Source organism: Solanum stenotomum, chromosome 5 (assembly GCF_019186545.1).
Source record: "Solanum stenotomum isolate F172 chromosome 5, ASM1918654v1, whole genome shotgun sequence".
Lineage (NCBI taxonomy): Eukaryota > Viridiplantae > Streptophyta > Magnoliopsida > Solanales > Solanaceae > Solanum > Solanum stenotomum.
In genome coordinates this window covers 59783547-59806892 of record NC_064286.1, presented here as the reverse complement: position 1 = coordinate 59806892, position 23346 = coordinate 59783547, and the positions used below count along the sequence as shown (strand labels likewise).

Here is a 23346-nt window from a genome sequence, read left to right as displayed (position 1 = left end):
TAGCACATTTTTATATTTAATAACAATTTAACTACAAAATGTCAATTTTATCCTTAATCATGAGTTGATTCATAACCATACAAACATTTATGACTTGTTTTAGACCACAAAAATTAAAACATTTCTCTTTTTTATTAAAACTTCATATTATATCAAATAATATCATAGTAGGTGTTTAAAGCATAAGGAGAAATATCTGCTAGGACATCAATTTTGCCGTATACAGTAGTATCGGTTATTGAATTACCGAATTCACCGACTATCGAAATCAAGTACTGCTGAAACTTATTTTTGAATATCAAAATTTTCAGTTTGACTCGATAATTCAATTTTCGGTGATTTATGCTATACAACATGCTTATACTTATTATGGCAAAAAAAAATTAATTTTTTTTAATTTTTTTGTGTTTAAATTTCTACCATCCAATCAGTTACTAGTGACCACAAGAGTTGACCCACCCGAATTGAATTGGAAAAATGACAAAACGGGTCGGGTCCCACTTTTCTTTCAATTGTTGTCAGACTTTACGTTAGTTTTCCATAAATTAACGCAATTTAATTTCACAACGTGACACAAATCACTATAAATTCCTCTTTACTTTTTTTATTACTATTATACCCTTTCTCTTTTGTTTATCACCACGTGTTGTTACTATTCGCCTTGTGGCTCTCGCCGTCCTTTTCCAACCCCACTAAAAGAAGAAAATTCAAAACATTTATTATGGATTCCGTCCAAAATTTTAAAGTTGAAACTTGAAAATTTGTGTTTCATAGTTTAACAAGTGAAAATTTTGAGAATCCGATCAATTCAAAGTGTTTGAAGATCAGGAAGTTTCATAGTTAGACAAATATTTATACTTTCATAATCTATATATCAATGTTTCAGAGTCTTAGTGTATTACTTCCTTGGTTATATTTACGACGTATCTAAAGAAGCGAAAAATAACACGTAAATTTGTAATGAAAAGAACATTTGTTAAGATGGTTAGTAGTCTCACATTGGTGGTTGAAATTATAATTTGTATCCTTATTTAGTTCACTAGTTTTTAGGGTTGAGTTAAATCATAAAAATTCATATGAAAATTGTGCACGCGGAGTTCTTGTTTATTTTGTCCACACTATAGATGGCCGGCGTAACCATAGGGTGTTCATAGCCTCACATTGGTAAATGGGATGACAATTTGTATCCTTAAATGATCTCGAACAATCATAATCTAAGTTATCTTTTACGATCATGTCAAACTCAAAATTTATTTCTATCATAAATTTATAACAAAATAGTAAATTCAAACGAATCCGACCAATAACATCTTATATAAAAAATAGTGAATTCAGATAAATTCAATATCGAAACATTGAATCCGCCCTTAACTCACACTCTTTCTTTCTCTCTCACACACACTCATTCACTCACTCTTTCCATCTATCTATTATTCTCTATTTACTCATATCAACAAAACTCACACTTTCATCTCTCTTGAATCTTCGTATCTTCATCTCTCTCCCTTCAACAACAACAAAAAAAAAATGAAGTTTTTTCCAATTTCTTCTAAAAAAGCAATCTTTTTTACCATTTTCCTCTATTGCATGATAATAACTCCATTAAAAGGAGCAAAAACCTCTGTTTCTTCTTCGTCTGATCAACAACCAGAATTGATCACGTACTTCAAATCCACAACTTTATTGAAAAAACCCACAATTATAGACCTTCAAAATCAATCAAGAACATCAAAAATCACTCTTTTTACATCCTCTGATTGTTCAATTTGGACAAAAGAATGCTCAAATGAAATTTTGAAAATTGCCCAGAAAACAGAGCATGTTAAATGGATAAAATCAGTGAGGAGAAAAATCCATGAACACCCTGAACTTGCTTTTCAAGAATTTGAAACTAGCAAACTTGTTCGTCAAGAACTTGAAAAAATGGAAATTTCTTATCGGTTTCCGTTGGCTACCACCGGAATCCGAGCCATCATCGGCTCCGGCCAGCCGCCGTTTGTTGCTCTTCGAGCTGATATGGATGCCCTTCCAATTCAGGTTTTTTATTTTTAGTTTTCAAATGTAACCTTCTCATGTTTTTGTTTACGGGGTTAAATTTCTCGGATAATCACTTAATTAGACATCAAAATATTTTTTAAAAAATTGAATTTATATATTTAAAAATCATGTATAAATTACTATAAATTCCAAATTATAATAACTAACAGATTATTTTTTTTTTAAAAGTTTGATCACCAAAAACTTGGCTAATTCTCAGAATTTTAATTGTGCGTATAATTGAGACAAAAAGAGTAATAATTATTCTAAATGAAAAAGAATTAAAATCATGAAAAAATAATTTTGTGAAATATTAATTATTAATTGAGTGATGTTTGAGAAATTAACTCCTTTTTGGTGTTTTCTTAAAAAATTATCTTACTTCTGAAACTTGAAACTTGATATTCATTTTTTATTTACTTATTTGTTTTGTACGTATAAAATTGAGTTTGAAACAGAAGAATTAACAGTTTAATTGAGAATAAATAAGTAAATATATTTACAATTGTATATTATTAACTTGGGATCTATTACTCTAATTTTTTTATTTTTTTTTGTATGTGGGGTATAGTCTCACATGAAATATCTAATTATTTTTTTAAGAAAACATCAAACATTATCTATTGTTATTTCTACTTTTAAAATACTGTATTTTGCTTGCACTTAACGACAGTATAAGATTATCCAAAATTTTTATGTACTTTCATAATACATGTCTCAGGTATATCTGATATCAACTATATGTTTGATTTTAGTCTCACATGCATAACCATTTTCAGTAAAGTGTCAACTCTTTATCTTCATATCTACATTCCTTTTTACTTTGAAAATACATGTCTAACTTATTTTGAACGACAAGATTAGATCTTCTTTTCGTACATTCTTATGTACTTTCACAACATGTGACTCACTTATATCTGACATCAACTATCTGTCAGTTTGACTTAGACTCGGGTTCATTTATTAAACACCTGAAAATATATAAATTCTAATAAAATGAAAGTATTTATCTTGAAATTATGACCATCCACATTTAATTTTTTAATTTTTTTTTTTTTTTAAAATATTAGGAAGCTGTTGAATGGGAGCACAAGAGCAAAATTGCTGGTAAAATGCATGCTTGTGGCCATGATGCTCATGTGGCTATGCTCATTGGTGCGGCTAGAATTTTAAAGGCTCGTGAGAAGAACTTAAAGGTTTGTTTTACAATAATAGTCATATTTTGCAAAATATGTCACTTTTTTCTAGTCATAAAATTACTTTTTTTTTCTTGAAAGTGAAACAAAGTTTAATCTTTTCATTTCTAGTCACATAATGTTAATGGTCTTTATTCCCTCAAACTTTAGTGAAAAGACCTAGTAACGTCAGAGAATCTTAATATAGCTTAGTTGGTTAACTATCTGAACTTTCACCTTGTTGATGAGGGTTTGATTCTCCATTTTGTAATCTCTTTCCTTAGTTTCCTTCCAAACTCCCAATTAAAAGAAAATAAGAGCGTAGACTATTAACGACAACAATAACAATAATAACATAATCAGTATAGTTCCATGCACGCGTAGGGTTTGGAAAGGATCTTATTTATGTAGGATACGTTAGAAAAATTATCTTCGTTAGACTGTCGATAAAGTGTAGCCTATCAATTCAAGGTTGTTCTTGTGAGTGACAGATAAAAAGAACACGTTTATTCTTGTGACTCCTTAAAATAAAACTAAAATATTCTTTTGTTCTCCATATGGTGGATTCCATAATTTTTGGCACAACATTTGAAGAATATTTGAGAAATTATCTCTTATTAAATTTGTTTCATTTTAATTTGTCATGGGTATCTTGGACTATTTTATTTTCAACAATGAGAATACCACCTAAACTTTTTGGCCAAATAGCAAATCTAGTGATCTACATTTATCTTAGGTAATTATTATGATGATACCTTTTTAGATAAGGACACTTTGTACGAATAATATTAGTTATAATATATAGTACTTAAATTAAAAATAATTAGAGTATCTACTTTCTAATGTTTCTTTTAGAGCTTTGTGCAAATGTAATTGCATTGGATTCTCCATTGAAAGTGCATTTTGGGTGGTCTTTATATTTTTGAACTTCATATAAGAAAACATCATATGGCTCTCGATCGATATCTAAGTTAGTGGAAGATAACATATATCTCTTGAAATAAATTAACGTACGCGTAAGCTGATTCATACATTATAATTATAAAAAAAAAAGGAAATTAAAGATAGTTTAGAGCAGATTTAACTCCTCGTCGATTGATTTTCCATATCTTTTGATAGGGTATTTGATTTTGACTCATGCCTCACTAGTATCTAACATATTATATCTACTTGATCTTTCCATAAATGGAGGCCAAGTAATGACAATAGAGAAGTTGTCACTTGAACATTTTAGTCACATGAACCAATAGGTCAAGTGGTAGGATAATATTATACGTCTGTCCTTTTAGCGTATGTGATCATTAATTATTCATATCTACATATTTGATTGATATATTTTTATAATCTATTTTGAAAGAACCACAACCCTTCAACTCTCATCTCTCATCCTCCATATAGCCTTTCATTGAAAAAGAAACAAATACTACGACCTAAGTCAAATATTTCATTTTCAAATATTGGACTCTTTTATTTATTTAATTATTAGCCCCTTAACCTTTATGCAGCAAATAGTTTAGAAGCATGAACAAGTTGGGTACTAGATTTGACTTGGGAATCTTTACATAGTACTATGATTATCAAACTTTATTATAATATGAGCATATATTAAAAAATAATCAATAAAAATAGAGAAAAATAAAGAATTGGTCCCATGGTCATTATAGTTGTGTACTATAATGTCTAGTAGACTGGTAGTTACACATGAACAAATCTATCTATAACTAAAAGAAAAGGTTATTTGCAGTTTGTACTATTTTGTGTTGGGTGTTTAATTTTTACTCCTAAAGAAAAATATATATTTGCGAGACGTAAATTTATATTTCTGTATTAGTTATGTCTTGTTTCGTTAAAGAACTTATGTCTCGCTAGACATAAATTCAATTGTTAAGGGCATAAAATTAAAGATCAGTACATTTGAAAGACGAGCCGTACATGAAAATAAGAACTACTTGTATTATATCCAGCCTTGCCTTTTAATTTTAATTTAATTATTGTCAAAAAGAATACCTTTTTTTTTATTTTGGTTAAGAAGTCTAATTTTAAAAGGACTTATTGAGGGTGACATCCAACAGCTTTATTGAGAGTATAATTGGGACCATGGAACTATATATGCAAGGTATTATTTCTGTTTCAAGTCATTTTCACAATTTAAGGACTTTGAAGAAAATGCCAATGTGCTATATTTTAAATGGGGGGCCAATGGATTAATAAAATGGGGTAGATTAAAACACCTTTTTATAGTGCTTCTTTTTTCTTTTTCTTTTTTGGGAGTTTTCTCTTCTCTTTAATTACTTTAGAATTTTTGGATAGAATTTAGAGATGCCCATATTAACCATCACTTCACAAGTCACAATATTGAATTTTTATTCTTGTTTTTTCATCCGTAAGAAATGATGTTATTATAGAAAGATTTATTTACAAAAAATTTACCCTCATTTGATCTAAATCATTTCCTTCATTTATATATATAAATTAATTTCGAATTTGTGTTAGAAAGTTTCACATTAAAAGTAAAACGCTCCTTAACAAATATATATCTTTACTCAAGGTTCATACCTGAAATCTTTAATTAAGAATAAAGGAGAACTCACTACTCCACCACAACTCCCGTAAGTTCGTGTCATTTTTTTATGTAAGTTAGTGGGCACACATGGTAAATTGTTCAAAGTTTATCTTCTGTACACTGAAAATATAAACGACACAAAATTTGTGTGCTATTTAGTTTACATAAAAGGTAAATAGAAAGGTAAAATATCATTACCAGTGAAATTGGTTACTTGGAAAATAAGGCAAGCAATCTTTTATAGTAGGCTAAACTCCAATTATGGTGTAAACATTTATTTGCATTATCAGACTATAAGTATAAGTAATTAAACATGTGGTGTATACATTTTGAACCGTGCGTCGAAGAGTCCCACATCGGATGAAAAAAAGACTATTAGTCTCTTTATATGATTTTGATTAGTTCTTCTTTAATGAGATGACTCCAAGGTTGAGTTTGATTTAACAATGATCTCATTACATGATAGTATAGCAAAATCGATGTTTGTACTACCTTGTAGTGAAATGGATGTTGAATCTAATTCAACTCTCAGAGCTTTCTTTTTCATTCGACATGAGACGAGTCCAATTCAATCCCAGAAGCTTCTGGATCCGTCACTCTCCAAACAGCATCCAATTATATTTTATCTTATTTGTTATGTGTGACTAATAAATTTTTTCATTCAATTTTTTGTATCGAGCCAGACTAAATCCAAATTCATGTTATAGGGACTCACAGTGAAAGTAAAACATTCTTTAACAAAGATGACTCAATACTCAAAGCTCATATCTGAAACCTTTAATTAAGAATGAAAGAGAATATACTACTCCACCAAAACCCTTTTTGGTTTGTGTCATTTTTCTATGCAAGTTAATTAGTGGACATAGATGGTAAATAATTATAAGTTTACCTTCTATACACTGACAATAAGGTAAATAAAAAATCAAACTATCATAACTAGTAGAATTGATTACTTGAAAATAAGGGTAGCCATCTTTTATAGCAGGCTAAATTTCAATTATTGTGTAAATATTCATTTGCTTTATCAATGTAAGTAATTAAATAGATGGTGTATATACTTTGAACCATTTGTTGAAGAGTCCCACATCGAAACAAAGAAGGATAATTGGTATCTATATATGATGTTGAATAATCCTTTCTTCATAACTTCTTGAGTTGAGTTAAATTCAGTATCCATTTCATTACATGATATTATAGCAGAATTGATATTTATATTATCGTATAATAATACGGACCCTGAATTTAACTCAAATCAAAAAGCTTTTATTTTTTTCATTCGACGTGAGACTCTTAAATAACAATCTATTACAACATGGGCTCTGTGGGACAAAGCAATTATATCGTATATTTAAGATTAAATTATTTTTTTGTGTATATAAAGTATATGTTGAATTTAGTGATCTTTGTTCATGTGTTTAGTTTTTTATATTTTGAATCTCCTTTGTGAAATCTTGGTTTCATCATTGTCTGTTGTTATTGATGTTTATGAATTCCCTTTGTGAAAATTCAGGTTTCATCACTATCTAATCTTGTAGATGTTAATCAAATCCCTTTGTAAAAATCCTGATTTAGTCACTATCTAATGTTGTTGATGTTTACTTTTATGAAAAGTTTGGCCTTATCACTTTTTGATGATATTAATGTTCATTTAATTCCTTTTTCGAAAATTTTGGTTTCATCCTTGTCTAATGTTGTTGATATTTATGAATTTCCTTTTAAAAAAATTTGATTCCATCACTGTCTAAAGCTATTGAAGTTTATGAATTCCTATATGAAAATCCTGATTCCATCATTAGAAGTAAAACTCTCCTTAATAAAGATACTTCTATACTCTAGGCTCTTATCAGAAACCTTTGATAAAGAATGGAAGAGAACTCAGTACTCCACCACAACTCCTGTAGGTTCGTGTCACTTTTTTTATGCAAGTTAGTGGGCACATATTGTAAATTATTTCAAGTTTACCTTTTATACACTGACAATATAAATGACACCAAAATTTTAAGTTGTTAAGTCACATAAAAGGTAAATAGAAAGGCTAAATTTCAATTATTGTGCAAAATTCATTTGCTTATCAATGTAAGTAATTAAATAGTTGGTGTATATACTTTGAACTGTTCGTTCAAGAGTCTCACATCGAATGAAAGAAGAATAATTGGTATCTATCTATGATGTTGAATAATCCTTTCTTCATAACCTCTCTAGTTTAATTGGAATCAGTATAATGGACCCTGAATCCATTTCTGCTTGAGAAGTTTTTTTTTTTTTTCATCTAATGTGAGACTCTTAAATAACAATCTATTACAACATGGGCTCTGTGGGACAAAGCAAAGCAGCAAAATAATAAAACTTGTTCTTACTATCAATCCAATCTTCTCTTTCTCTTTACAACCTTTGTTTTTGAGAGTTCCTTTTAAGCAGTTTTCTTGATGATCAAATGTGTGGAGAAGATAGGGACGCGAGATGTTCATTCGAATTTTTTTGGTTAAAAAAATTATATTGTATATTAAAAATTAAATTATTTTTTTGTGTATATCAAAGTATATATTGAATTTCGTTATTTTTTTCTTGTGTTTAGTTCTTTATATTTTGAATCCCTTTTGTGAAATTTTGGTTCCATCATTGTCTATTGTTATTGATGTTTATGAATTCCGTTTTTACACTATCTAATGCACTTGATGTTTATGACTTCCCTTTGTGAAAATCTTGATTCTAACTCTGTTTAATGTAGTTGATGTTTATGACTTCCATTCGCGAAAATCTTGATTCCAACACGCACTTGATGTTTATGAATCCCCTTTGTGAAAATCCTGATTCCAACACTATCTAATGCACTTGATGTTTATGACTTTCTTTCGTAAAAATTTTGATTCCAACACTGTCTAATACACTTGATATTTATGAATTATGAATCTCTTTTGTGAAAATTCTGATTCCGACACTGTTTAATGCACTTGATGTTTATAACTCCCCTTTGTGAAAATCCTGATTCCAACACTGTCTAATATACTTGATATTTACAAAACTTCTTAATGAAAATCCTGATTCCGTCACCTGATTTTATTAGGGGACAGTTATTCTCATATTTCAACCAGCAGAAGAAGCAGGGAATGGAGCAAAAAGGATGATCAAAGATGGTGCATTGGAAAATGTGGAAGCTATATTTGCTGCACATGTTTCACATCAACATCCAACTGGTGTCATTGGATCAAGAACAGGCCCTTTACTTGCTGGCTGTGGGTTTTTTAAAGCTGTCATTAGTGGAAAAACAGGTCAAGCAAGCAATCCCCACCACTCAATTGACCCTATACTTGCTGCCTCTGCTGTTGTTATCAGCTTACAAAGCATTGTTTCTCGTGAATCCAATCCATTGGACTCTCAGGTGGGGTATATTTGCAACTAGTAATCATTAAAATTCTTTTTTTTGGGTCATATTTATATTAGAGTCTGATTAATCGGTATTCATGTTGCATAAGGCCTTAATAGAGTGAATCAACCCCTATGAAGAATGTTTCCATAAAGAGCCTATCCATCACATCACAATCGTGGATCATATCAAGATCTCATTCCTGTGTGACCACATATTTTTTGAGTTTTGAAGTTGTGTTTGAATATGCGGAAAAAAAATTTCATAAGTTTTGTGAGTGGAAATTTCAAAATTCCCCAAACTATCCGAGTTAGTTTTTGAAAATATTTGAAGATTAAATTTTCAAAATTTATGATCAAACGCTGGCTTCATCTTATCTGAAAATTTGTCTATCTTTTTGTACTAAAAAGATAATATTTTCTCACTTTAAAAGTGGAATTTTCAAGTAATTTTCTGAATTTTACCCTCATGTATACCTAAAAAAATATTTTCTAAAACTTCATAAGTGGTTGTCAAGAATATGTAAGTTGAATCAAAGATTATATATATTCATTTTACAAGCGAGGTTTTCAAGTAATTTTGTTATTGAATCACTTAAAAAATAATTATAAAGTTATCATTCAATTAGTAACTTGTATTATAAAATAAGTTACTTATTAGTAATTATAACATGTTAAAATATATTGATAATTCGATGTCATCTTCAAATAATTGATTTTTGGATTGATTTGTGATTTTAATTTTTAGGTAGTTTCTGTGACATCTTTCAATGCCGGAGATAATCTTGATGTGATACCAGAAACAGTTACACTCAGTGGGACATTCAGGGCTTTTTCAACCACCAATTTTTATCAACTTCTTAAAAGGATAAGAGAGGTTAGTAAACACTATAATTAGTACTAATATTGAGACTTTGAGATTCTTAAAAATAAATAAATCATATCATATCATAGTTTACTTCCACAACAATTATTAGTCTTAGTTATAAAGTATCATTTCATTTCATGAGTCACCACTAGGGCTAGATAGGCATGGTATTAAATGAATGATATTGAAAAGACATAAAAATATTGCACTATATTATTGTCATATCAAATTAATTTGAGATTTTTTAATTTTGATATTCGTATTTTATAGTATAGTAAATCAATAATCATAATCTATTTGATTTTGATTTACATATATACTCATAGAGAATTATGACCAGATCTTTTCAAGGAACGTCTAAATTATAGTATACTAACACCTTATACAAATAAAAATCTATCCAAAAGAAAGTATAAACATTTTTCTTTGTTAATCAGTTACTCAAAAAGGGTATTTCAATCAAGATAAACGAGCTACTGCATATTTATTAGTATAATAATAATAAATATAAATTGTATATGTCTATACATTTCGATATGATATTCAATATACCAAAAAAATTAAACTGTATATCATATACTTCTTCTGTCCCAATTCATATATGACTTACTTTTTCCTTTTAGTCAATACCAAAAATAATGGCACACTTTCATATTCAGTAATAATTTAACTTTAAAATATCTATTTTATCCTTAGTGAAATAATTTATAACCACACAAATATCTATGACTTTCTTGAGACTATAAATCTCAAAACTCTTTCTTTCTTTCTTAAACTTGTTGCTCATATAAGTTAAAACGGGGAAAGTATTATAATATCGAAATTGCGATATCAAAACTTTTGATTTCGATATCTACCATACCATATCATACCATACCATACCATACCATGTTGAGCTTTATGCAACACTTATCCTAAAATTGCAGAGAGATAGGCCTGTTTTGGCAAAATATCATAGGGACCCAATGTTGCTCATATCCACAAAAAAATAAAGAATTGATTGAAGAATTACACATCACATGGTATGATCCCAAGGTGATTGGGCCAAAAGTTTTTTAAAAATAAGCAAAAAAATCACCACTCTTAGATATTCATGGTGCACCATATATAAGGACTAGTCCTTTCTACAATCTTCTAAAAGATCTTATCATTAAATGAAAAGAAAATAAAAAATCCAAAACAGTAGAACAAGAAAACAAAATATAACAAAAACGTGCATAATAAAATAATACTATAATCTTTTAGTATATGGTCACTTAGCTATATTGAAAATCGTGTAATAAAGTAACTCAATTATTGGAATGTCCACAAGTACTGTACAAGTTAAAATTGAGGAGTACAAATATCATCAAAAATCATTACTCTTTCGTTTCGATACAAAAGAAAAGAGGATTTTCTACACCACTTTCTTTGTGTCGAAGACTAGAAGGACAAATAATCCCTCCCAGAATTTTTTTTCTTCCCTGCATTTATCCCCCACTTTCGCGTGTCTAGTATTTAGATAAATTTGACTTTCTTTCAATTTAGAAACTAAAAAAAAAAACTATTGATAGTCGTTGCGTGAGCTCTTCACTTTCAATGTCGTATCTGTGTCGAATTCTCCAAAAATACATTACTTTTGGCGAATCGGATACGCACCTTTTGATATTTTTAAAGAGTGCGAGTAACATAGGTGGCAATGAAACCTGTCAATAGTAACTAACATAGTCACACTACTCTAACTAAAAAAACAAAATCAGTATAACTAAACGTTAAATATCTTCTTCAAATTCTACATGACATACTCTTTTTCTAAGAGATACTAGTTAAGTCATCGAGTATACATTTTTCGGCTAAGAGTATAAAGTTTAAAATAATGAAAAGTTCTATTATTTTTTAAACGGACTAATAAGTAAACTGTACTGATCTTCACATAACATTTTAACAACAGGTTTTCACAGAACAAGCTAGTGTATTCAGATGCAGTGCAACAGTTGATTTTTTTGAAGACAAGGACACGATCTACCCTCCGACTGTGAACGATAACACAATGTACGAGCATGTGAAGAGAGTCGCGAGTGATTTGGTTGGAACGACCAATTTTAAGGTCGTTCCGCCAATGATGGGAGCAGAGGATTTTTCATTCTACTCTGAAGTAATTCCTGCTGCATTTTTCTATATTGGCATAAGGAATGAGACTTTAGGATCAATTCATACAGGACATTCACCACATTTTATGATTGATGAAGATGTATTGCCTATTGGTGCAGCTACTCATGCTGCCATTGCAGAAAGATACCTATATGAATATGGATCTTGAAATTGGATTTCGTCTTTCGTTCACACCAGGAGGATCAATAGTGTTCTCATTATTCCTCAAGTGTGACTCGAACCCTTGTTGGTAGTCGTGGAGGTGTTCAACTACTTGAACAGGCCTCACTTATCGATCATGAAATAGGAATTTTCTTTAATGCATTTTTTGCCTTTTTTTTGCTTTTCTTTTACTCCCACATTGTATGCCAACCTATGTGATGATTGACAATTAAGATGTCCCTTCTTGTACTAATGTTTTTTTTCTTCATGAGATTGGACATATATGAATCATGGAGATAAGAGAAGATATATGATATAAAGGTGTTTACTACAATTTGAATTCTTGTACTTATTGTCTTGGAATATCACAACCTAAGTTCATGGCACGTATTGTCCGCTTTTGGTCTAGGACAATATGGATTTGTCTTTCGGGCTAAGTTACATTAAGCTCAAAAGCTCTTTGAGCTATGTCTTATAAATTCACTTTCGTCTCTCATTTTGATGTGAGATTCGTCTAATATGTTATGTGCACCTCATCTTCAGAAGTTTGTCAGTCTAAAAATCTATCAATTCTGCTTGACGTGCCCTCATCAGCCTACCCTTGAGGTATAATATGTTATGTCCACTTCTGTTTCAGAAGCTTGTCAATTTGAAAGTCTGTCAATCTTGCTTGACCTGCCTTCATCAGTCTGTCCTTCGTGAGGGCGTCACATGGGAAGTGGTCAATATTCTTTGATAATGAGGAATCAACTTTTGTAGTTTTCTAATTTTTCATCAATCTTTTTGTGGCTTTATAATATTCTTTCCTTCAACATTTTATTAATTAGCACGTTCCTAATATAATTACTTGTCAAAAAGGAAAAGCATAAGTTTAATCATTAATTAACTGCATTTCAATATTCTGTTCTCATCTTAATCCTCAGTTCCAAGAGAAATACAGGGGAGCTATCTACAATCAATTATCTATAATCTTGATTAATTAACTAATAACCCCATAATCCAAATTCTTAAAAAAAATCAACTTGTCTACTTCTGGTGAATCAAATATTTTTACGCTATCAGGTCACGAAAAAAGGTAAATAAGAAGTTAAATTATCATACCTAGTTGAATTGGTTACGTGAAAATAAGGCGAGCAATCTTTTATAGCAGGCAAAATTCCAATTATCGCGTAAAAATTCATTTGCATTATCAGTGTAAGTAATTAAACATGTGTTGTACATACGTTTGAATTGTTTGTCGAAGAGTCCCACATCGGATGAAAGAAAGATGATTGGTCTCTTTATATGGTGTTGGATAATCTTTCGTTGATCAGTTGACTTCTACGGTTGAGTTAGACTCAGTGTCCATTTCATTATAATATAATATAGCAAGATCGATGTTTGTATTATCTTGTAATGAAATTGACACCTGGGTCTAATTCTCCAAAAGCTTTCCTTTTTGTTTGTCAGTCTAAAAGTCTGTCAATCCTGTTTGACCCGCCCTCATCAGTCAGCCCTTCTTGAGGGGCGTCGGTCATCACAAAAGCTTTTCTTTTTGTTTGTCAGTCTAAAAGTCTGTCGATCCTGCTTGACCTGCCCTCATCAGTCAGCCCTTCTTGAGGGGTGTCGGTGGTCACATGGAAAGTGCTCAATATTCTTTGTTCATTACAATCTTCTTTACTTCAAGATTTTATTAATTAGCACGTTCTTAATTACTTGTTAAAAAGGAAAAGCATAGTTTTAATCATTAATTAACTGCATTTCAAGATTCTGTTCCCATCTTAATCCTCTGTTCCAAGAGATTATAAAAACTAGAAACAGGGCAAACAGGGAGCTATCAACAATTAATTATCTATAATCTTGATTAATTTCACTAATCAACAATGTCTTCTTCTGGTGAATCAAATTTAGCAATTGCCAAAACTGTAATATCAGCAATTGGCTCAGCTGCTGCAATGTCCATGTTGATACATAATCTCCCACCAGAAGTTCAAGATTACCTCTTTTTCGGGCTCAGACATGTATTTATTAAATTCTCGAATCAACTAACTATGGTGATTGACGAATTTGATGGAATGGTGAGCAATGAAGTATACGAATCAGCTCAAATTTACTTAGGCTCAAAGCTCTCTCCTGATACGCGTCGTTTCAAAATTAGCAAATCTGAGAAGGAAAAGAGTTTCAACACGAGCATGGAAAGAAATGAGGAGGTCACTGACTATTACAAAGGCCATAAGTTCAAGTGGATTTGGGTATGTAAACAAATTCAAACATCAAGAGACTCGTTTTACAATCCTCGCGATATCAACTCTACTCTGAGGTCTGAGGTAAGATCCTACGAACTCATGTTTCAGCGAAAAAGCAAGGACTTTGTCCTTGAATGTTACTTGCCTTACATTATCAACGCAGCGAAATTGCAGTATCTTGAAACCAAGACACTGAAAATCCACACTATGGATTATGAGAATATGCATGATCTTAGTGAAGTGTGGACACCGGTGAGTCTTGATCATCCCGCGACATTTGAGACATTAGCATTGGACTCAGAGCAAAAAGATGAGATTTTGATGGATTTGGATAGATTTGTGAAGAGGAAAGAGTATTATAGGAAAGTTGGGAAGGCGTGGAAAAGAGGGTATTTGTTGTATGGTCCTCCGGGGACAGGGAAATCTAGTTTGATTGCAGCTATGGCGAATTACTTGAACTTTGATATATATGATTTGGAGTTGACAGAGGTGAAGAAGAACTCGGACTTAAGGAGGTTGCTTGTGGCAACCGCTAATAAGTCCATTTTGGTGGTGGAGGATATTGATGCTACTATTGATTTGCAAGAGAAGTTGTCTAGTCGTGGAGCTTCTCCTTCAAACGACTCTCATGAGGAAGAAAGCAAGGTTAGTGTCTTCATCTTTCTCACACTTTTTACGCTTTCTAATTTAGTATAATGTTGTTGATAGAAACAAAAACAATCTTGTCTCTCACGCTAGTCCAAAGATACTCTTAGCATGATATGATATAATTACCCTTGGTCAAGTTCCACATAGTCCGTCATGGAAGATTGAGAAACCCCTCAAACCTAGTACCACATGGCTCGTCCCTAAGATGACGAGCCAACCTATCACCAAGATTGACAATCTTTCTCAGTTGAAACGAGGTTAGAAATTGCTTAGTAAACGAGTTGATTGTTTAGGATGTTCTGTTATCGTCATAGTCCATCACCTTTATTACATCAATATAGATTGCCTCGTGAAATAACATTAGAACTTTTCCATACATTTGTAATTTGTAGTCTAATTAGACAACATCTTGCATCAAACATAGGAGTTGCTAAGAGTAAAGTTTGAGAAAAGGAATCAATTGTTACTCTAGCACTATTAACATTGACAATGTTTCTTTTTTCCCTTCTGTTATCAATGTGAGACTTTCTTCGCGCCCTATAAAAATGCAATGTTTTCGTTCTCCATCTTTTATCATTATAGGTGACATTGTCCGGTTTGCTGAACTTCATCGATGGATTATGGTCAAGTTGTGGCGATGAACGTATCATAATTTTCACAACAAATCACGTAGAAAAACTCGATCCTGCATTGTTGCGACCAGGACGAATGGACGTGCACATTCACATGTCATATTGTACTCCTAGTGGCTTCAAACTTCTTGCTTCCAATTACCTTGGAATTACAGAGCATCAACTTTTTCAAGAAATTGAGAATTTAATCGGAGCCACCGCGGTGACACCGGCTGAGGTGGCTGAGAAACTGATGAAGGATGATGAAGTTGACATTGCACTTAAAGGCTTGATTGATTTTCTTCATATGAAGGAGAAAGAACATGAAGATATCAAGGTTGAGGAGGAAGAAAATAAGTAGAACCTACTCTCTCTGTTCACTTTTACTTTGTCGCGTTTTACTTTTCCAGAGTCAAATTGTATGAACTTTGATAACTATTATATTTGCACAACTTCTAAAAATTAAAGATGCATAACTTGATAGAACAACAGCTTACACCAACATATACAAAAATATGGCATTGAGAAATTAAACCAAAGTTCTACAGCCACTTTATTCAAAACAAACTAAACATTGCCACTAACAAAGGCATTGGTGAAATCTCTCATACTGATTACAAAAAAGCAGAATATATACATAGGATTATGAGGAGATCTCTACACAAGCAGCGGCTTTTTACACAACGAAAGCATCTACTAATATTACCCTTTCAGACCTCGACGCCTATTCTCTGAGCAACCTGCACGAGACAAATATCAAGTCATGCAACAGTTTCAGGCAAAAGATTAGCTTAGTCGAATCTAAGAAGGTTGTGCAACTAGTAATGAGAAGTATTCTAGTGAATCGCGACCAATACTTTTGGTTAGAAAATGTGACCTCCTGATCACATAGCAACAACAACTTTACCAGTTATGCCAAGGCTCCCGTTCTAATTACAATAATGCAGTAGAAAGTATAATTTACAGATGGTATAGGAAACTTCTTGCCCATGAGTTTTAGACGCTGGGAATTCAAATCAAATTCATGCTAGCAGATCTTTGTTTCCCCACTTTTGTTAAGTAACTTGACCAAATAAAGCAAGTTCTGGAAAAAAAATACCTCTTTGAAGGAGACAACGTCGCTTCCCCACAGCCAGGCATCACAACCTGCATCTCTAGCACCCCAAATATCATTTCTACGATCATCGCCTACATGAACAGCATCATCTGGATTTACTCCTAGTAACTCACAAGCTTTTAAAAATATTGTTGGATTAGGCTTCTCTGCTTCTACCTGTTAAACGCCAAAAAGAATATCAGCTATTGGATCAGAAAGTACGAAAAGGAAGTTTTAAAGACGACAAACACATTACCTCAGCTGAAACTGCTACGGCATCAAACCAGTGATCACAGTTCAGAGCCCTCAACACTGGTCTCAACCGGGTGTCAAAGTTCGACACTATAGCCAACTTTACTCCTGCTGCTCTAAGGGCCTGGAATACCCTTTCGGCTTCTGGATCACAAAGATGCCAAGCCTATTGAAGAATGAAAGTGAAATTATTTAGTATCTTCTTATTAGTGGAAATGTTCTGTTGTCAACTCGAAGAATAAACCAACTTGCTGTAAACAGAAATGGTAATTCAAACGTGAGAGAACCTTTTCAGTCGTATAATAGTTATACAGCTCCTCAAAGTACTGAGAGTCAGAACAGCCAGTCGAACAACTAACTATATGTTGCCAAAATGGTCGTCCATCGTTGACATATCTGCAATATGCAAGCAAGAGAAATTTAACAAATTATCACATAGGAATGAACGCTAAACAGCAATGAATTAAAGCAGAATATGATTAGCAGTGACTGATCTTCTTCTTTTCGTATGATTAAAATAATATCGACAAGGAGGCAAGTTATTACAGATATAAATACAAACAACAGGTAAGATAATAAGTGGTTCAAAACAAGATACCTGAGCCTAGATCTACCCCAAGGCTGCCCGTAAGCCCATCTATATCGTTTCAATATCTCATCTTCAGAATACTCCACCCCGTACTTCTCACCAATTTGCTTGTAAATCTACAACATCCAATATGGTTAAAATATTGTCAACAAGAACAAAACGGACAAGCAGAATAAACAGAGAGAAGTCCATAAAAACAACATTAATATATACTAAAGAAGTCATTTTAGGGGGGAAAATTAGGAACTTTGCTCTGCCCATAATGAAAGAGACAGAATAATGTAAAATATATATATGTGTACACACATATACAAACAGAGAGAAGCATCCAAAGATCCAAAAGTTAAATCAAATTATTCAAACACAACGTCGCAGAATGAGACGATTCAAATAACGTCACTTTTCTATATTTAGAAACAATTTAAACTTTAAAATTTCATGTTTAGCCATACAAATGTTTAAGATTTGTTTTAGACGACAAGTTTCAAAATTCTTCCCTCTTTTTCTTAAATCTTCAAGCACAATCAAACAATGACACATAAATTAAGACGGAAGGAGGAATTCGATAAATATTTTTTCAATTACAGAGAGAACATCAAAGATACAAGCAAAAAAGGAAAAAAAGTTACTAGCTTTTCTGGTTCTTCAACCTTCACCATTAGATCCAGAAAAAAAATCACTTCTTTGACAATTTTTTCATTAGAAACAGAACAAACAAATACAATATACTACAAGCAGAAACAAAACTGAGTCGTGGAGGTAGAGAGATTGTTTCCAAATACTCAGCTCAAGTACAACAATTCAAAGTAGTTATGAAAACACGAATAGACATACTTAAAAGCAGAAAGAAAACCACAGAACATGAAAACAGTAGAAAAAAAAAAGGACTTTCCAAAATACGTTGCAGCACCCGTGTTGGATCTTACAAAAATGCACTACTATTGAAAAATCCGACATGCACCCAACAATATTTTCGAAAAGTCCGAACAACATAAATCAAATAAAGCTAAAAACTACAAAATGTGTATCCAAAATTAGTCAATAAATCTAACAATTTGATGAAATTTTACCTGAGCCATTGGTTGAGAAGGAATAACAAGAGTACCCACAGCATCAACAAGAAGGGCTTTATGTGTAAGCCCACCATACAAACCCCTTCTATAATCTTCATACTCTTTCACTAACCCAAACAGCCTCTCAACCGACGCCGACGCCGGCGCCGGCGCTTCCACAGCAGCGGCCGCCGTCGAAAATGAAGACCCCAAATTCGACACCGGACTTCCAGTCGGGTCAGCCCGAATCACATCAGAAGACCCATTTCCGAGAACCTGCAACTTTGGTTTATGGATCAAATTGCTAAATGCTCTAGTGATTATCCTCGTCCTTAACGCCATTAGAGAACAATCTTTTTCCAAAATTCGTTTTCGTTTTTTTGATGCTTTATTTATAGAAAAAAAAGAGGAAGAAAGGTGGTTATTTAACACCCCGGGTTTGGTTCCCGAATATTCAGTAAGGATAACTGAGTTGGTGCAACGTAATTTCTAATCAAGCTTATCCTAATGCAATTTATATTATTTATATGATTTATGAGTTATTGAATAAAATTGAATTTACTTCGAAAAATAATTACTACATAAGTTAAAGTTTACATAGATGTTTTGTATAATTCAATATTACTAATTGATATTATTAAATAGTTGGTCATGAATCACGATGCTTTATATTATTTACATTATTTATGAGTTATTGAATAAAATCGAATTTACTTCGAAAAATAATTACTACATAAGTTAAAGTTTACGTAGAAGTTTTGTATAATTCAATATTACTAATTGGTATTATTAAATAGTTGGTCATGAATCACGATGCTTTATATTATTTACATGATTTATGAGTTATTGAATAAAATCGAATTTACTTCAAAAAACAATGACTACATAAGTTAAACTTTACGTAGATGTTTTGTATAATTCAATATTACTAATTGGTATTATTAAATAGTTGGTCATGAATTACGATGCTTTATATTATTTATATGATTTATGAGTTATTGAATAAAATTGAATTTACTTCGAAAAACAATGACTACATAAGTTAAAGATTACGTAGATGTTTTGCATAATTCAATATTACTAATTGGTATTATTAAATAGTTGGTCATGAATCACGATGCTTGGGTTAAGTGGCCCTTTTGGTATATCCAAAAGCTTTCATTAACTAATAATGAATCTTAATTTCAAGTCACAAATTTATTAATCGTTAAATTATATGATGTAGGACACTTTGAATTTCTTTTATATTTCAATTTTATAAAAATGTTTGGACAAGAAAGTAGTTTGATTTATTTAGGGTTGTTCCGAGCGATTTTTCAAAAAATTAAATAATTTTTTTTTATTCATATGTAGGTAAAAATAATTATCTTCAATACGTGATATAAGAGATAGGGCGCTGAGGATGGGAATGTGGGGTGGTGGAGATAGAGGTTACGAGTATTCTTCGATTCTCGCATTATTCTGTTGTGGTTATAGTTCTTTTTTTACACATTAATTTGTCATATTTTTTTATAATATTTTTGTCATAATTTCTTTTTGGATCTAAAACTAAAAATTGCTCTTTAGGGAATAGTGACGTGGCCAGATGACAAATGTCGTTATAAGCAGTTGAATCCGCGTCAGCAGGTCCACATCCCATACTTTGTTAAAATCACTAATTAATTATAATTAATTACTACTAATAAACATCATAAAAATTAGATTAGGTGAATGAAATTAGTCATGTGGAGTGTGACTTAAGACACTTTTTTTTTTCAATTAAAATGGAGTGTCCGCTAGATGTATCAATAACTAATTATCAAGGCGTATTTTAATATTAAAAAAAATGATCGTTTAAATAAGTAAAAAGAACAATCGAGAGTCAAGATATGAAATTTAAAAAATCTCTTCATGACTTATTTTTATACTGTGAATGTTAACTAATTGGATCAGTAAATTTAAATGGTAAAAGTTTATTTGCACTTAGTGCTTTACTGAACGAAAAAATGCATGATATATTTCATTTTTTCTTATTATATTCATAACTTAATCAGTAAACGTGTCTTTACTTCTTTTTTGATGATCATAGTGTTTGAGTCAATCTTCACATACCTCGATTAATTTTACGAGATACCTGTCACGTCCCACCAGCAAAATAATTTTCGAACACCATTATTTGAGTCTACGTGGAGTCGATCAAAATGGGCAAAGTGGCATCAAGTACTTGTTGGCTTCAATGACTGTTCCATTTATCTAAAGGACAAGTATGGTTCTCGAAATGATTGTTTTCATAAATTTAATATTATTATTAAGTAATGTGTGGAAAAAGGTTCTAGATATTTGTTTATTTTATTAATTTTTTAAAAAATATTTTTAATTCAAATGAGTTTGACGCCTTGTTTTGAAGTATAAAATAAAATAAATTGGTTACGAGGAAAAAGACAAAGAAATTAGGTTCTTGACATACTTCTTTTGTAGTTATACATACATTATGATAAATTTCGTCTTTGATTTTTTATTATTTATTTTTTCAAAGAGAAGTGTGTTGCTTTCAAAAGCTTCAAAAGATTGCTTGATTGCAAATTGGAAAGGCAAGTTAATATTTAAAAATTGAAATATTTTTTTTTCTGTGTATGCATTGTGATCAGAGGCGGATCCATATGTGGGTGTCATGCACATTCGTTAGCTTCGGAAAAAATTACACACATATAAATTAGGATACAATTAACAGTGCACCTTTGACGAGTATAGAAATGTCCTTGTTTTATTGTTAGAAGTTAGAGGAACCACCCCTGAGACTAGGTTTCAAATCCAACTAGAGCCTTATTTTTCTTTGTTTTTTATTTGAAGTTTAGTGATGCACTCGAAGTTTTCAAATCATGGGTTCGCTTCTAATTGTGAGGGCGGGGTTGGGGCTAGAATCTTGATATTATAATCTAAACAAATATTATAAAATAGAGATGGGTAGAAGCGTGAGGTGCGTGGTGAGGACTGAGGATATGGGAAGCTACGAAGCTGGGGTGAAGATGAAGTGTGTTAGAAGGTTAAAGTTGTACTTTTGTAAGTAATCGCTTAAAGGTTTATAAGTGGAAGATTAGACGTATAAAGATGAACTAACACCCTTTTAATGGATGAATCTGATTCAATAGTATTTTTCAATTGAAGATAATTTCAAGTATTTGAGTCGAGGTCTGTTGAAAATATAGTATCTCTATCTTTATAAGTAAGGTTACATTCACGTACGTCATTTTTCAGTTTTCACTTCTGAAATTACACAATATTTTTATTTTTCCCAAATATAATTTTATATGATATTAAATATTAAGTTACCTAACCTACTACTCTATGTTGGATTATATAAATCGCATGTCTCCCATGCGTTTTACTAATGCGCTTCCAGTTTCATTTAGAAATCATGTTAGAGCAGTGAGATAACTTTTTTTTTTTAAAAAAAAAAACATTTTGATGGAAATTGGTAAGTACTTATTTTTATAGAAAAATTATTTTTGTGATGAATACACGTATAAAATAAAATTAGATCAGAGCTAATATCCCCAAATGGAGATGTTGGAATTCAACTAAAAAATAATTCAAAATCATATAAAAATAAAGCTATAATGATATTCTAATTTTTGATAGATATCATATGGAAAACTTAAAAGATAAATTTATGTTGAAAAATCAATATGCTAATACAATTAATTTTGAAATTATCCCTTTTTCTTATAAGAAAGAAAACATCTATAATAAATAATATACATATTGATCAAGAAGAGAAGTTAATTAAAAGGATTGAATTTTTTCTTAAATATGTTTTATCTTTTATTTTGTGAAATAAAATCTTTAGTCAAAGCTTTTGGTGTGGGTTGATTAATTTTTTATCAGCATTAGTTAAGTGTCATTAGATTCAGTATTACTATAAGCTTTAAAAATATTTTTCATTAGTTAATTCTCGCTAAAGATTATTTTTGGTGTATATAATAACTTGAATAACTTTATTGATACAAAATATATATAATTAATTTTAGTAAATAATTTATATAAGTTATTTCAAGGATAATCTCAAAGATAAATGACAAAAAGGAGAAGGCAAAGATTGAAACAACACCACAAAACTAACTTGACAAAAGTCATATATTTTAAATTCAATGAAGACCCACAATTCTTTTATGGCTAAGATCCATTCCAAATATGTTGTGGAATAGGCAATTTCAAGTCCCACCATATATATGTAACAAAAAGACTTTAGTTTCAAATTAAAATCAACAAATTCAAAGCACACAAATTGTAAATTGGGACCCTTATGTCTTTGAAATTATGGCTATAGATGATTTGGACATTTGATTGATTAACTTGACAAGCAAAATAGGGCCCCCAAATTTTATTTCTTTAAAGTTTAGCCACAAAAAAAAGTAAGAAAATCAAAATGCTAATCATCATTCGATTCGTTAAGATCGTTAAATGACTATTCAGTGACAAAAAGGGCAAGAAAAACTATGTGTAATATCGTTTGTAATAATTCACTTATCGACAGAGGCGTATCCAGGATTTCAGAATGATGGGTGCATAGTGCACTATTGTGAAAAGGTGAATCTA

At 31.2% G+C, this 23346-nt stretch overlaps 3 protein-coding genes across 3 annotated transcripts; 2 read left to right on the top strand and 1 right to left on the bottom strand.

The window, feature by feature from the left end:
- The first annotated feature begins 1502 nt into the window (after positions 1-1502).
- On the top strand, positions 1503-12629 carry LOC125866088 (IAA-amino acid hydrolase ILR1-like 6). Its single transcript, XM_049546381.1, has 5 exons — positions 1503-2037; positions 3108-3233; positions 8840-9154; positions 9887-10015; positions 11937-12629. The coding sequence occupies exons 1-5, from the start codon at positions 1528-1530 to the stop codon at positions 12303-12305; spliced, it is 1449 nt and encodes a 482-aa protein (XP_049402338.1). The 5' UTR covers positions 1503-1527; the 3' UTR covers positions 12306-12629.
- Positions 12630-14014: 1385 nt separating this feature from the next.
- Positions 14015-16290, top strand: LOC125866089 (protein HYPER-SENSITIVITY-RELATED 4-like). The gene is made up of 2 exons (XM_049546382.1): positions 14015-15168; positions 15754-16290. Exons 1-2 carry the CDS (start codon positions 14161-14163, stop codon positions 16141-16143), a joined length of 1398 nt encoding a protein of 465 aa, XP_049402339.1. The 5' UTR covers positions 14015-14160; the 3' UTR covers positions 16144-16290.
- Positions 16289-19250, bottom strand: LOC125866094 (uncharacterized). The gene is made up of 6 exons (XM_049546387.1): positions 18790-19250; positions 17729-17835; positions 17418-17526; positions 17135-17296; positions 16882-17055; positions 16289-16522 (listed from the first exon to the last, which is right to left on the bottom strand). Exons 1-6 carry the CDS (start codon positions 19111-19113, stop codon positions 16493-16495), a joined length of 906 nt encoding a protein of 301 aa, XP_049402344.1. The 5' UTR covers positions 19114-19250; the 3' UTR covers positions 16289-16492.
- Between the last annotated feature and the right edge of the window lie 4096 nt (positions 19251-23346).